Source organism: Canis lupus, chromosome 19, assembly GCF_048164855.1.
Source record: "Canis lupus baileyi chromosome 19, mCanLup2.hap1, whole genome shotgun sequence".
In the NCBI taxonomy this organism is placed as follows: domain Eukaryota; kingdom Metazoa; phylum Chordata; class Mammalia; order Carnivora; family Canidae; genus Canis; species Canis lupus.
In genome coordinates this window covers 14,050,262-14,066,763 of record NC_132856.1, presented here as the reverse complement: position 1 = coordinate 14,066,763, position 16,502 = coordinate 14,050,262, and the positions used below count along the sequence as shown (strand labels likewise).

At 46.3% G+C, this 16,502-nt stretch overlaps 1 protein-coding gene across 1 annotated transcript in view; it reads left to right on the top strand.

Moving 5' to 3' along the window:
- Positions 1–4,466: 4,466 nt before the first annotated feature.
- The window catches only part of EDEM1 (ER degradation enhancing alpha-mannosidase like protein 1), a 28,443-nt gene continuing 16,407 nt past the window's right edge, over positions 4,467–16,502 (top strand). The window contains exons 1-4 of the mRNA XM_072785298.1: positions 4,467–5,096; positions 11,249–11,321; positions 14,208–14,311; positions 15,559–15,730. Of these exons, the coding sequence (XP_072641399.1) occupies positions 4,564–5,096; positions 11,249–11,321; positions 14,208–14,311; positions 15,559–15,730 (882 nt within the window). The 5' untranslated portion in view covers positions 4,467–4,563. The remainder of the gene's footprint in view (positions 5,097–11,248; positions 11,322–14,207; positions 14,312–15,558; positions 15,731–16,502) is intronic.

The window sequence follows — 16,502 nt, the reverse complement described above, 5'->3', positions numbered from 1 at the left end:
CTGATGGATAATCACTGCATTTCATTTGTGGTTTAGTAGTTAGAACAGGTGGGGAAAAGAAGCTTACCACTTTTCTTTCTGGGTTCCATTTATTTTTTGAATGATTTTTAATAGGTAAGTCACATGATTCAAAAATTGAAAATACCTAAAGAAACATGAATACTTGGTTCAACCCATGACTGAGTAACCACCCTTCCACCACCACTCTGGCCCTACAGGTAATCAATCCTTACATCACTTAATTTGTTTTTCTAGTGTTTATACAAAATAAAAAGCAAATAGAAATACATACACCTTTTTTTAAAAACCACTTTCTTACACAGAAGGTTGCATACTAATTTGAACATGGCTTTTTTCCAGTTACTGTGTCCTAGCGATCTTTCCATATCAACATATAGAGAGTTCTTCATTCTCCTTCATAGGAGCATGGTTCCCATTTCATTGTGTATGTGCTTTTTCGCTGTTTGAGATTCCATAGTTTACCTAACTGGTCCCTTGTTGATAGACATTTGGGTTGCTTATAACCTTTTGCTTTTGTAACCAGTACTGCAGTGGATTACGTTAAGTTTGCCACAATTCACAGAAGCATATCTATGTCAAAGGGTAAATGGCTTTGTACTTAGGCTAGGAGTTGCCAAACTGCCCTTCACAGAGGATGTGCCAATTTTTATTTCTACCAGTTCCTGTCCCCTGTGCCTTGTCAGCAGTGTGTTAACAAGCTTCTGGATTTCTGCCCATTAAAAAGGTGGGAATGATGATTATATAATTTTAAACACATGAAGTTTGGCTTTTCTTAATCAGCTGAGGAGACTATTTAATTCTGCAGTTAGATTTCCACCCAATTAATGTGATTATAGGTAATTTCCTCCTTGTCTCCCCCCCCTTTTTTTTAAATTTTTATTTATTTATGATAGTCACAGAGAGAGAGAGGGAGAGAGACAGAGACATAGGCAGAGGGAGAAGCAGGCTCCATGCACCGGGAGCCCAATGTGGGACTCGATCCCGGGTCTCCAGGATCGCACCCTGGGCCAAAGGCAGGCGCTAAACCGCTGCGCCACCCAGGGATCCCTCGTCTCCCCTTTTTTGCTTCTCCCCCTTTTTTGCTTAAGTCTCCCTCCCCTCGCCTTTTACAAAGCAAGTATATAATGCTTCAGAAAGAAGCAATACTGTTTTAAAAGTCATCATTATGTCATTTGTTTTACATTATTGCTTTGGATAATCAATTTCTTAGAGCAGAAAAATCTTCCTTTTAATAGACTGTTTTAACCCTGATTTAACGTTGGAATCTCTGGGAGTACCCTTATATCCTTTGAGGTCATTATAGGGCCACTGCTATTTTTTGGCTTTGTAGTTTTAGGAACCTAGTGCACTGATTCACTCAGACTCACAAGATTGATTCGGAAAACTGGAATGTCCTATTTATTTACAATGGTGGATCTCTTTTAAAGGCACCAAAATACATCTCCTAGGTCACTTCCTTCAACTATCAAAGTAAGAGGGAGATTGACTTTGGATTGCCTTGTAGGATATAATTCCAAATTACAGAAATTTAGGATCATGAGGTATAGAAGCTGGAACAGGTTAAGTAGAACTGATATTAGACATGAGGATTCAAAGCTCTTTCATCTGGTCTTGGACTGTGGTGAGTTTTAGTCCGTGTCCTGTCTTATATTTGGTTTCTTTAGACATTTTTCTCCTAAAATAGTGCTTTGAAAATAGGAGAGGCTTACTTGTTTAATTCATCCAACAAACCTCTGGTTCAAATGTATCAGGTACTTTGACTAATGCTGGTCAGTTCACAGAGTTCATGAGTAGTTAAGAATAGGGTTCACTATGGAACACTGTTGTAGGTACGCTGTATATATTGAATATTTCAGTTCTCAAAACTGCCATATGCTCTAAGGACTGTTCTTATCACCCTCATTTCACAGATGGGAAAACCAGGTCCAGAAAAGTTACTTCCCAAGGTCACTCAGGCCAGAGCTGTGATTTGAACACCTAGCAATTGGGCTTCTCGGGCTGGGTTCTTAGTTGTCATCTCTTTGGTGTCCCCTAGAGTGAAGCCATTTTTACCATAGAACATGAGACTGTGCAGAAAAGACTATCAGAAAACTGTTTCGTAGTTGATTTTTAAGGTTGAGATTTTCTTATTAGAGGGGGGGTGTTATCCCAATCTTAGCAGCCACATTTACCTTGAGGGGAGTCCTAGGCTAATCTAAAAGGCACAAAATAATCCATTTTCTTTTGGTTCAGTTTAATTCAAGATGAAACACTTTCCGAACCTGGCCTCTAACTCTTCGGCTGTGCCTAGCAGAGGCTAATGTCAATAATGTTGCCTTTGGAGTGGCTTAGGAAGAGTAGGAAAACCAGTCTTCATTTGCTTTGGGGGCTAGCTAGTTTTGATAGATTCTGCTAAAGTTCAGGAGACCTAGGTGATAGCTCTTTTTCTGGCTACAGTAAGTAGCTCAGAGAACCTGAGCCTTCCAACCTGATTTCTTCCCTTAGGGCTTGTGAATAGGCCTCACAATGCTTTCTGTGAAGATTAAACAACGAACACATTTTGAAAACCGTAAGACATATACGATTGGCAGCTATTATCAGTTTTACCAGGAAAAGCATCTTTCAGAAGTTGGATGATTTTCTCTGGTTATGAAAAATTTGTTTTTATTTTGATTAGAACAAATGTCTCCATTTGTGAGAATAGGGGCTGTGTTAATGTGGACTGCCCTTGACCATGGTGCAAGATCAAATTTGAAACTTTAGAAATTTGCATTAAAATAGCTTACGAAGGGAACGACACATACCTTAATATTCGCATTCAGTTTGCAAGTTCTGGGAAGGCCGACCTGAAAGTCCAGGATCGAGCCCTAGGATTGGATTTCTAGCAGAGTTCCTAGCTGCCTGTCACAGAGAAGTAAAAGCAGAATCTTTGTAGGCAAAAGACCTTGGTCCAAGCTCTCTTTATACTCTTTAATGCTTGGGCAGGCCTATCTCTCAGGATTTGGCAGGGAGGAGTAAGTCTCAGCCAACAAAAAGGGCCTTACTAGGTGCCAGTTACCTTGTGTCATAATAAAATGTTTTCTTTGGGCTCCTTCTCAGTCCCTGTTACATACACCTCCTCTATGTTGCAAAAAGTCCCCTGACTCTGAAAATGTGAAGATTTTTGCCACATGACAACTTCATCATCCTCTTAATCACTCCTTTGGTCACCCAGCCAATTTCCGATTTGGGCCATGGCATCAGGCTTTGCTTCCCAAGCTCTTCAGAAACCATGGTGTAACAAACACATGGTCTAAATTTGAGGGAACACGTTAACAGACATCTACAAATGTAGCAAACAAAACCCCTAAACCTTAGCTGAATCGTTACATGAGAGCCATAGCCCTTCAGAGCGGACACCTGCAACTTCCTTAATTATAGGAAGTAGATACAGAATGGGTAAAGTAATTTGACCAGGGATCCGTTCTACACCCCAAAGGTTAGGTCTCTACTGTGTTGCAGAGGAGACACAGTGGGAGTAGGAGGGGCGGGAGGGGACTCTTATTGGTGGTAGCAGCAGCCTTGACTCTCCCTCTTCTCTCTCTCTCTCTCTCTTTTTTTTTAAACTCCTATTTCTGAGACAAAAGCAATAGAATTTCCTGAAACTGCCCCGGATGCTAAGAACCGCCCAAGAGCACTTGTTACACACAAATTCCCAGGAACCTCCATTGGCTAGGTCTCGGACAGGATCTGGGAATATGGGTCTTACAAGCACAGTGAGCGATGCTTACAGATTAGGGTGTTCTGGTAAAAAGAGTAGGGTTCAGGATACCTTTTTGCGCCATCCGGGACCACAAGGTAGTATCCCATCCCCGCTGTGAGCAGCGATCTGGTTAAAAACCGTGCCCTTAGCAATGCAAAAGCAGCTCCTGGCCTACGGAATGCCCCTCTCCCTCCTGTCCCTTACGTCTTTTAGCTGGCAGCATCCCTAACCCGGGGCTGGAGGCGCTCTCTCCGGCCCCGGCTAGGCGGGAGACGCGCGCTCCCCAGGGCCCGGCGGCGAGGGGGCCGCGTCGCGGTCGGGTGTCTGCCGGTGCTCCCGTGCCGCGCTCCCATTGGCTGCAAGTTTCCTCGCCAGTAGCCGGAGCGGCCCCTGGTCGCCACGCCAGCCCGTCCGGACTCGGACCGCCCAGGGGGCGGGGCCGGGCCTGGCCTGGGGGCGGGGCCGGGCCCGGGGGCGGGGCCGGGCCCGGGGGCGGGGCCGGGGCGGAGCCTCGCGGCGCTGCGGAAGTCCCGGCGGCCTATGGCGCAGGAGGGAGTCCCCGGCCGCGCCCCACGAGGCCGGCCCGGGCCGGGCCAATCCCGGGCGATTGGGCGGGCGGACGCGGGGCCGGGCGGGCCGGCCGGCCCGACTCGCCGGGGGTGGGGGACAATGGGCCGGTTCCCGGTGCGTCACGGGGGAGTTCCTTAAAGGGGAAGCGAGCGGGGCTGCGGCGCGGGTGCGGGGCGCGGGGCGCGGGGTGCGGCGGTCCGCGGGGCAGGCCCCCCGCGCTTTAAGAGAATGCCCGCGGCGCCCGCGCGACCATGCAATGGCGAGCGCTCGTCCTGGGGCTGGTGCTCCTGCGGCTCGGCCTCCACGGAGTGCTGTGGCTCGTCTTCGGGCTGGGGCCCAGCATGGGCTTCTACCAGCGCTTTCCGCTCAGCTTCGGCTTCCAGCGCCTGAGGGCCCCCGCCGGCCCCGCGCCGCCCGCCCTGGGGCCCGCCCGCCGGCCCGGGACGCCCGGGGGCCCGTCGGGGCCGTCGGGGCCGTCGTGGCTGCAGGCTCCGGGCCCGGGGGCGGGGGCGGCGGCGGCGGGGCGGGGGCGGCGGGGGCGGCCGGGGCCGGCGGTGTGCGGCCCGGCGCACTGGGGCTACGTGCTGGGCAGCCGCGGCCGCGGCCCGGACGAGTACGAGCGGCGCTACAGCGGCGCCTTCCCTCCGCAGCTGCGCGCCCAGATGCGCGACCTGGCGCGGGGCATGTTCGTCTTCGGCTACGACAACTACATGGCGCACGCCTTCCCCCAGGACGAGCTCAACCCCATCCACTGCCGCGGCCGCGGGCCTGACCGCGGGGACCCGTGAGTAGCCGGCGCTGGCCCGACGGCCCGGCCGCCCCGGGTGGGTGCAGCCTCCCGACCTCCGGGTCCCGGGCCACGCCCGCCCGCCCGAGCCGCGGCCCGAGGACCCCCAGGACCCGAGCTCGGGGGGCGGTGCGTGAGCGGGCGGGGCTGGCCTCCTGCCTCCTCCTCCCGGCGTCTCCCCGTTCCGGGACAGCTGGCCAGCGGGGAAACTGAGGCTCAGACCGGGGGGGGGGGCGGCGGGGGCGGCAGCGGTGCCACGGGGCATCTTCGGGGGCTTTAGACTCTCATCTCCTGCACCCCCTTCCCCAGAGGAACACACGCACACGCACACAATCAAAATGAAGTCCCTTGTAAACGCAGCTTCACAGCAAGCCCTCGTGCCCATCCCTGGCTTTTATACCTAGAAATTGGGGAGTTGATCCCGGGAAAGGACTTCTCCAAAGCCAGCCGGTGACTGACGGAGGCAACGCGGGGCTGCAGTGTCCTGTCCTTCGTTTATAGGCGCTGCCCCCCAGGCTGGGGATACTTACGCGAGACGGAGGGAGGGACAGGCGCCCTGGCCCCGATTTGGGGTCCGGATCCTCAGGGCGTGATTCCTGGGCCGCGGCGTTGACTGTCACCATGATCTGCCCCATAAATTCCTCCACTCTGGTGGCGGGACTGTCCAGTAAGCTGAGCCCGTCCTCCCCTTCCACCAGCCTTGCCCGTGGAGGCCAAGCTTCCAGGGTCACTGCTGTTGACATCAGAGTCCAAGAGGACAGCACACCCAGCTACGGACCTTCCCGCTGGAGGGAATGACCTGTTGGACGGGATGGGGGACTCCCTGCTCCGGGCGGCGGCGGCGGCGGCGGCGGCGCGGGGGGGCGCGGGGGGCGCGGGCTGCCCAGGGCCTCGGCCGCACATCCTGTGGGTGCTTTTGGACTTTGGGGGGATGTATCTTCCTTCACCTAGCAAAAGGAAGAGTCCGGCCCTTAAATTCTGAAAAGGAAGCCCATTTACATTTACTAAAGGGGCTTGAAGAATTTAGAAAATGGCTTGGCAATCTACAAAATCATATCTTACATGGCAAATTGAGGAGCTTGAGTTTTAGTGAAGCAAGGGGCACAGTCCAAGCTAGTTTCAAGGGACTGGGCCTTTTGTTTTGTTTTTCCTAAAGAATTTTATTTATTTATTCATGAGAGACACACAGAGAGAGAGAGAGAGAGGCAGAGACAGAGGGAGAAGCAGGCTCCATGCAGGGAGCCCGATGTGGGACTCGATCCCAGGTCTCCAGGATCACACCCCAGGCTTCAGGCTGCGCTAAACCGCTGCGCCACTGGGGCTGCCCAGGACTGGGCCTTTTAAAAAACTGTAGGAAATGAGTTATTTTCTCTTGCTTCACTATATCAAGGCTTTATGCGTGTATTTTCTCAGTTTTTTTTTTCTTTTTGAGGAAAAAATTTATTAAGATATTAGGAAATTAATGAGTTATTTGTTGGTATTTACCTGTACCAGACTTTATGCCTATGTATTTTCTTTTGATCTCATTTTTTGTTGTTACTGTTGGAGGAAAGAAAGATTAAAATTTGGGGGCCCCTGAGTGGCTCAGTGGTTGAGCCATCTGCCTTCGGCTTAGGTCATGGTCCTAAGGTCCTGGGATTCGTGTCCCTCACTGGACTCCCCGCAGGGAGCCTGCTTCTCCCTCTGCCTGTGTCTCTACTTCTCTCTCTCTGTCTCTCATGAATAAATAAAATCTTTTTTTTTTAAAAAGAAAGATGAAAATTTGAAAAAATAAAAAAGCCTAAATCCCCACCAGACAGTTATTTTTAATTTATTTTTCCTGCCAGCTCCCGCCCATATGCCTACACATTTTTTACATAGTTGAAAACAAAGTGTGTGTACATATTTTGGATCTTACTTGTATTTTCTCACTAATGCTGATGGCATTACAGGGAGGGAGAGGATACTTTGAGTACGTGTCCTTATTCTCTCAGAGACTTTTACCTCAGATTGCTTTTTATGGCCTGGATCTAACGAAAACAGTTTAATGAGGACTTGTGATAGTGCCTTCAATGGGGAATGTGGTGGTCAGGAGAGTGAGTTGATGACATTTGGATGCTTTTCTTCGTGAACCTTAGGACCTCTTGGGAGAGTTGGAGCCCCTCTGCTGCAGGTGACGTGGCAGTTGACTAACTTGCTTGTCCCTTTTGGTAGTTCCGGGTGGCTTAGACCTTTGTGGCAGGATGAAGTCTGCTGATGAGTGTCGTGGTCTGGTTGATTGTACAGTGGCGGTGTGGGTAAACTGAGGTCAGGTTGCTTTGAGAGAGAGAAATCGCTGTTGGAAAGATGGGGTTTGAAAGATGGCAGGGTCGTGTGAAGCCTTGTGCCCCGAGGTTAATAATCTGTTTGGTGGATAAACCTTTGGTGTCTGTGAGGAGGTGAAAGAACTCAGGTTGGGGTGGCCTTGACTAGACCCTCACACTGGCTGCTTCCAAGAAGTGGAAAGGTTCGTTTTGTTTTGTTGTTTTACTCCCCTTTCTTTAACTTAACTCCTTTCAGAGTAGTATTTTCGAGGAAAGTTTACAACTAGACCTTGGTCATGCTGGCTCTGAAACAATAAGATATGTTTATATCCCCAAAACAAATAACCGGAAATAAAAATTTCTCAGATTTTCTTTTATTTGTTGGATATCTTTTTTTTGGTAAAGATTTTATTTCCTTGAGAGACAGCAAGAGTGAGAGTGAGAGAGCACAGAGGGAGAGGGAGAAGCTGGCTCACCGAGCCTGATATGGGACTTGATCCCAGGACCTTGAGATCCTAAGCTGAAGGCAGACGCTTGACTGGACCACCCAGGCGCCCTATAGTTTTTTAGATTAAAAAAAAAAAATCAAATGTATTTTAATGACAATTGTCAAGTGTATTCTAATGATGCATTTAAAATATAGAGTGACCTAAAAAAAATAAAATAAAAAAATAAAATATAGAGTGACCTAATCATTAGAATATTATATAAAAAGTACAGAAACAAAATATGGGTGCTAGAGCTGTGTATCTTTTTTTAGTCACATTTATTTGAGGCTTGTCTTGCCTGTCTTGTCTGACTGTAGGTATGGTGAGGAGTTCATGTGACGTAAATGAAACCTGAACGCTTCAAAATAGCAAACTTTTCTGTCCAGCTACAGATTACTATGCAAAGTCAGTACTCTCACATCCCTAGTTTGGGTAGGAGGATCCAAGCTCAAAAGTTTCTCAAATGAATTTGGATATTATATTTTTTGTAATCTTGTAAATTAAAACAATAGTTCAAGACTTGGGCGCACGATCCTTCTTTGCTTCCTCCCTAGCCATATTGCTGTTCAGGTAAAAAAGCAAATCTGTGAACAACCCCAACTGATGACTTGTCAGCAAGTCTACCCATTCATCTTAGCTTAACATGGCTTCCTGTGCATTCTTTCTAACATCCTGTCCCTCTTCAGAGTCAGACCTAAGTCTTTTTCTCCAATGCTATTGAACTTTTGAAGACGATTTTTCGTGGTCTACTTGGTTCTCCTTTCAGTTCCTTTCCTTGGAGCTACTGTTCACATTTCAACATTGCTTGAGAATTGAGTACTGTTGTGTATTCCTTTCCTTTTGTCTTGTCTCCCCAGATTATCAATCCCTTGACACAGAGACTGTTTCTTATATTACGTCTGTGTCTACCCAGTACCAGGTAGATTTCTGAACAGCTGGTACAGGTTAATTGTATGTGGGAGATTTTTTTTTTTTTACCATATGTTTGATTTTGTTAGTTACATAATCAAAAATTATCTCTGTCAAAGGTTGTAGCTTTTTCCAGCTCTGTTTTGGGGTAATAAGAACCTAACAGATTGACACTGGGGCAAATGTCATGAACGGTCACACATGGTAGGTTAAGTGGAAAGTCTAATTCTGGGACATTGTGGTTCAGCCAGCTGGTGATGTGGAAAGATGTGTACTTGTGAGCCTGGCCTTGTACTGGAAGATTAAGTTCTTGGCTTGAGGCACTTAGCAGATACGAAGTCAGGCTGGCCATCCATCAAGAGGAGCTACAAGGAACAAGGCCACAGTCTTACCTACATTGTGGGCTTGTGTCAATGGAATCACAGTAATATGCTGCTGTTAGGCCAAGAGGGTTTTATGGAATCTACATTTCCCTTCACACCCCTCTTTCTTTTCTCCTTTCTATTTTGGCGCATTTTGAAAGAGTATATAGCAATTACTTGGTAGAAGATTATTGTTTTTTTACTGTGACATTTTTTACAATTGTTCATTATGAGTGGCTGCTTGGGCACTGTATTGAGAGGTGTTTTAAAACTGGGTCCATTTTACTTATAGCCTAAAAGGAGAAGTACAATAAAACATGTGAAGGAGTGCAGTGATTAAAATCTGCGTACTACCTTCCAGGGGCCTTTGCAGTGGGAGAGGGTGACCTTGGCCCTGACGAGGTTACAGCTCAGGAGAGGGCAGCTCTGTGTATTTTCCACATCCTCCAGGTTGGATGCGAAGTGGTGGGGGAGCCATTTTTTGATGAGGTGGGTCATTGGAACCCACTTTGCTCTGAGCTGCAGAGCAGTGCAGTTAAATATTTAAACCCAACAGAATGTTCTTGAGTTGGCAGACTTAGCGTGACATCTCTGTGTCTACTTTGACCTCCTTCAACTTCACGCATTTCCTGTATCCTTTCTGGCTGGCATTGCCCTTGACATGCTTATTTTAACTCACAGCTCTCGTCTTTAGAGGACCTTTTGCAATTATACAACTTTATTTAGAAAGAATCTACAAATAGAAGAAGCAGATGCACTTTTCCATGCCTGCTGAGTGCTGGCCTCAAGGCTTGTGAGGGACAAGATAGGCCGGCTTCCTCGATAGCCCCCTTCTGTAGAGCTTTTTTGGGAAAAAAAAAAAAAAAAAAAAGGTCCCTAAAAGTTGGCTCTGAATTCTTTGTCCCAGATCCAGTGGGGTGACACAGCATACGGCCAAGCAACAGGAAGGCTCACGTCAGCCCAGATGTGAAGTGTTGAGCTGGCGTGGGCTGCTTCACGTGAGGCCGTTCACCCACCCGAGGCACTAGGGAGGGGGTACTTTCTGAAGGACACGGGAGGCCAGAGCAGGCCCTATCAGAGGGACTTAGGGAGAAGCTCCAGTGGCCTGGGGCTATGCTGGAAGATGCCATAATGTCAGTGAACCTGCTGTCGGAGATAAAGCTAGGCCCTTCCACTTTGGTCTTTAATAAAAGTAAACAGCTGACCTCTTTCTCTCCTTACTTTCCATCTTTTCAGGCTTTCGCCATTTACTTTCTGGGCTTGTAGGAATGAGACAGGGAAGTAACTGACATCCCCGGGATTTGTCAGGCTGCCCGGTTGCTCCATCCTGGCCCTTCCCGGACCTCATCGTTGTCCTTGTCCATCATTTTTGGGGTTATAAGGAGCTGTGCGAGGGACTGGGGAGCTTTACCCTCACCACAGGCCTGAAGTCGGTGTCTTCAGATTGCTTCAGGGAGGGAAAGCGAGTGCTGACTGTGGGGACAGGAGGTATGGGCAGAAATGTGGATGCAGCTCCAGCACAGAGGAGTCCTGCCTTGGCTCAGCTCTTGAGAGTTGGTAGAGGTGATGGGGATTCTTTGAGATGTGAATGAGAAAATGGGATCAAGAGGTTAATTTATTCCCCCAACCAAAGCACAGCTGAGTGGTAATCAGACCTAACTGAGGTATTTCCTTCTTTTTGTATGGAACCTGCTGGAGTGTCTGATTTCTGTATTAAAGGGTCATGGGTAGGTCACATGACAGGATCTTTCTTTTTTCATTTCTAATGATTTTTGAAATCAGAACTCTTTGGAGCTGGTGAGAGAGGTGATTTGTGGTGATAAAACTACCCCAGAGAGGGCACACGACTCTGGGTCACCATCTCCGGACTTCCTTTTGCATGTCCTTTTGCACAATAGTGTCATCACTGTTGTTGGGTTACTTGGGTCCACTTGTAGACACTATAGAAAGACCATTGCCATAAGACCTATAAGACACACCTATAATTGTCCCTGAATAAATACGAGTTGCCAGCAGTTGTGGTTTCTGATGGGTGTTTAGTTTTACTATCCTTTTTTTCTTTTAAGATAAAGTACCTTTCTTTAATTTTAATTTTATTTCTTTTTCAGTTCAAATCTGAACATCAATGATGTCCTAGGGAATTATTCATTGACTCTTGTTGATGCGTTGGATACTCTTGCAGTAAGTGTTTAGCCTTATTATTATTTTTTTAATTAATTAAGGTATTTTAGAGTTGATTATCCTTAGTTTCTTCCAGGGAAACCTGACACTCAAAATGTATTCATAGCTCTGATAGCCATTGTTTATTTTAATGACCCCAATGCTGAGAATGAGAAGAGCATTCAAGGTTAAAGGAAAAGAAATGTGATCCCCCTAAAAAAATGGAGAAGACAGTATGATTGTTTTGGGAAAACCAATTTCTCTCTCAGTGTCCCACTGTTTTATTCCATAAAGGAAATCAGTAGAGCATTGCATTCAAGTTCAGTACCGTAGTTAAGATCTTAGAAGTAAAAGGGGTCACTAGGGCCCCCGAAATAGCATCCAGCTATATGCTCCCCAAGAGTATGTACTGGGCCCTGCTCCCGGGCCCCCACACAAGACCTTCTCTAGAAATGCTCCCTTCTGCGTGCCGCTCCGTGTTCTGTCCACGCTCGGGCTGCCAACTTGGGTGCTGCCTTTTCCTCCATCATCCCATGGTTTCCCTCACGGAGTCTGGGGAGCTGGAGACCTTTGAGCAGATTTGAAGAAGCACATTGCAAGCTGGATGGCACCGTGGCATGGTCCTTACCATCCCACTGTGCGTCACATGTGCTTGGTCTGCTTCTCCTACTCTGCTTCCAAGGGACCGTATTTCAGTGTAGCGTGTTAAAACCTCCTTGATAAAGGTGATTGCACAACCTCTTTGCTCCCCTTCATTGTCCAGTGCCTTTACCATTGGAGAATTCTTACCCGTAGTCGAGCCCAAATCCTGCATTTAATAATGTACTCTTGTCTGTTTTAACTTCCTGAGAAGAGTTTAAAGCTGTCAGGGGCTACAGGTGGGTAATGCTAGCCAAATGTGCATCACAGCTGCCCAGGAGTTTGCTGGAGAAAACTGACTAGGACTTGGAAGTAGCTCGGGCGATAGCTCTGCAACTTCCTAGGCCCGGGGTATGTGGGGCCTTCAGGCTTTCATTCCCCTGTGGTGGCACGATGTTTTACTGGGCCAATTTCTCTTCTGGGGTTCTCGCTGTTCCACTTCAGTCATGTATCATCGGAGATCACAATGTGCCCAGACAAGTCTGTGCAGCCTAATTAGAGCTAACTTGTTGAAGATACCAGAGGCTGACTCAGCCTTACAGGTATTGCTTAAAAAAGAGTCTCCCCAAACTCATATACATTATGGAAGAGCACCACTTGTCCCTGCTCTCTCTCTTTTGGCCTCCATTGTGTCTTTGTATCCCTCTGCTGTGCTCATTAAGTATGGAGATCTAATCTCTATTGTTCACTGCATTCTCCACCTAAAAGTGTCTGATACATAGTAGAAGTGCAGATATGTGTTCAAAAAAATGAGTTTCTACAGATTCAGCATTTCCCAACACTATTTCCAAGGTTATATTCCCTAAATGAAGAATTGCGTTCCCAAATGAACTTGAGAAATTCTGCATGCCTGTCCCATTATTAGCGACAGAATACACCAGCATTTTAAAGGCTCTGAGAGGTCCTGCGGTAAAGAAGGCGATTTAACCATTTTGTCCAATCCAGGTTTTCTTAAGCCTGAGTGAATGATTTCGCAGCCTGCTTACTGTGTTCTCTAGCTGTGTAACTAAAATGGTAAATTAGAATATGTAATTGAAAGTTACTGGCTTCCTTCAGCATCATCCTCCACTTGATCTGAGATCATATCAGCCTCTGCAGCTGCTAACAGATACTGTTGCTGGTAAGCATCTGTAAGGAAACAAAGCTACTTCTGTGGTTTTCATTGTAGAATATCCGGTCTTCAGTGTGCTAGCACTTCAGGCTTATTTTTCAGGTGTTACTTCAGTTGAGGTTTTCTTGTTCTCTTGCTAACATTTTAAACAGGCTTTAACAGATGTGCTGTGGAATCATTCAGAAGATAGCAGTCCCCTGACCACTGGCTGCAACTTGTAGCATTATTGCATAATCTTTTAAAAAGAAAGAACTATAAGTCAGGAAAGAAACGTCTGTACTTGCCCTGCATATTTATGACAAAATAACAATGAAGAGGGGAAAAAAAAGATGTATTAGACCAATAAATACTAAGAGATAAGGCATACTTGAAATAAATAGTGTCTGGATGAAATTATTTGTTTTTCCTTTGTGTGTGTGTCCTTATGATGTCCTTAAAGTCCCAGGATTGTCCTAGATTTTTGAACAGAATGAAAGCATTTTGGTTCAGTTAATCCATAAAATTTTATACCAAATTTGCACTTCAGATAGGAAAGAGCAGCTTAGTATGAGATCATAGTCATGTACCCAAAATAGGAATCATAATTTTAGATTACTGTTTAAAAAGGACATGGAGCTGATTATTTGTATGTTTTGTTTGTTTGAATGCTGTATTCCAAAAGATCATGCTACTATTTCTCAAAGTGTTAGACATCTGGATAACCAGCAACAAGTCACTTTTACAGATGTTTTGGTCTCCTGGAAGCCAAGCACCCAAGCTGTCGATTTATTTGAGGAGCATAGGGAAAGCTGTATTTTTGTTGCTTTGGCTTTTGGATTTATTTTTACTCATTTCAAGAGTTTTAGGAACTCTGGTGCCTTGCATGTTAAATCATATCAGACCAAAGTTTGAGGGAGAGTCAAGTGGGAAGGTGAGGGGTACTAATGATTCAGGAGGAATTATTTCACAGTTTGACCATTTGGAGACAGGATTCTTGAATTGCAGGAAATGGGCTTGCCATCTGTCCCGAAATATATTCTAAGAGGTAACCATGCCTTTCTACCTTTTGTGTTTCCGGTCCTCCCATGGATGGCAAGACCGCATACAGACATTTAGATGAAGTGGTCCCTCAGTGTCCTTTCAGGCTGTTGTAATGGTTTGTGTTCCTCTTTTTAAAGATAATGGGAAATTCATCTGAGTTCCAGAAAGCAGTCAAGTTAGTGATCAACACAGTTTCATTTGACAAAGATTCCACCGTCCAAGTCTTTGAGGCCACAATAAGGTAAAATAGTACATGAAGTATATTGAAGGCTTTTTTTGTGTGTGTAAGCAGCAGAATTCCTGGGAGGCTGTCCCAGGTAGCGTCTGTGGGGACCTTATGGACGCTGTGTCCATTTTTCCTCTGCCTTGTGGGCTTTATCAACAGTGGAACAATTGTCATTTCAAAGTAATTCATTTTGGGCCAAAAAAGAAAGACTCATGCATTAATAAAGGTGGGAGATAGGTGCCCTTTTAAGGCAGATTTTCTCTGTCACTTTGTGTCTGGTCTCCTTCACTGCGTCCTAGGAAAACCCCTACGTATTTCTGAAGGAAATGAAAGTTTCCCATCTTACCTACCACCCACAGAGAACCCCTTCTTATCATTTGGGTGTATTTCCCCTCTGGAGCCACTCTCTCTTCTCTCCCCACCCCACTGCCCCCACCCTGCCTCCCTCCTCCCCTCCACTCCTACCACCAAGGTATTGGGCACATGTTCCATACCTTGCCTCTTGCCTCTTTAGGTTGTTGTATTGTGACTCTTTTATCATTTCATTTAGAAAACTGTATTCCTGCATACCATTCTAGATGTCATTTATTTAAAATTAAAGTTATGACAACATTTGTACCAACACATGTCACAGTCCATTTGAGATCATTGAAGTGTCCCATGATTCCTGGCCCATGGAGACATAGATCTGAGCCGGTGGCCTTCTGCTACCTCTCCTCACCTTCTCCATCTCTTCCTCTTCCTCACCTTGCCTCCTCACCAGAAGGTGGAGAATTTCTCAGCTGCTTGGGAGCCCAAACTAGAAAAGCCAGTTAGTATTTGTTCTCTTGACCTTTATTTATTCTCTTGACCTTTCCTGTTTCCGGTATGGTTAAGTGTTTTCCCCGAGTGAGAGAAATCAAGAGTCATTTATGAATACGGAAAGGTAATGTTTATTTTGAGAATGGCTAGGACCCTCCCTTCTGATGAGATGTTGGAGACTGCCAGCCATTAGTTATTACTTTAAGTGAGATTATTCTTGGCAGCCTCAGGTGAATGGTTCTCTTTCTCCTTTCCAGTAATGTGGTTAACTAGAATCGGTCACTTGTTATCAGGGCTGGAAAGACCTTCAAGGAGCCATTCAGTTCAGTTCCTCTGATTCTGGGCAGCTCTGAGTTCAGGGGATTTGAAGCTGTCACTCTAAACTGGTTTGTATGCCCTGACAAACAACATGCTTTTATTATTTTTGTATTCTTGTCATCCTGTCTTTTACTGTCTTTTAGGGTCCTAGGAAGCCTCCTTTCTGCCCACAGAATAATAACTGACTCCAAGCAGCCCTTTGGTGACATGACAATTAAGGATTATGATAACGAATTGTTGCACATGGCTCACGATCTGGCTGTGCGCCTCCTCCCTGCCTTTGAAAACACCAAGACAGGGATCCCCTATCCTCGGGTAGGTAGACCAGTTTGACATTTCTGCATCTTCCTGAATTAAAACTCTTTTTTGATTAATTTATTTGGGGGAAAAGGGGAGGTAATGTGAAAGAGGAAAGCTGTGTCCTTGAGAGAATTTGGCCCTAAATATGATATATTTTTTAATTCCTTTAGCATTTACCAAGCACCTACTGCATGTCAGGCATACAGTGACATATTTTGATTCTTCCCTTTAAGAATCTTTTGTTCCTGTGCTCAGTATTCTGAAGTTCTGCTGCATGTGAGATTTATATCTCCTGCTATAGAATAGCATGGGGAATTTGTCTTTATTTCTGGCTCGAGTACATTTCCCCAAAGACCCTCATGTGTGTACTTTAGGGTCCTGGTGAATGTTCTTGGGAATGCCTCACGTGGATCTTTCAAGTAAAAGCCTGCACAGCCCAGCCAGTTAGCTGCTGACTTAAATGCAAGATCTGGAATGAGATTATATCTTTGTGGCATGCAATTTGCTGAGCTCAGAACTCCTTTGGGAATTGAGTCAGGCTTTTAGGTAACCAGCAGAGAATTGCCAGCCCACAGAGCCTCAGTGATGAAAGAGGCTGTCACATTCTTCCTGTATCTCCCTTGTCTACTAGTCCATGATTTGTTTATGTTCGCTGAGCAGGGGTGAGTTCCTAGTAGCTCACTTAAAATTTATAAGGGATTCCACAGCTGGCCTTTTTTTTGAATGCCAAAGCCTGGTGCTAGAAAGAGGTAGATTAGCGAATAGCATTGTAACCATTCCCCTGACA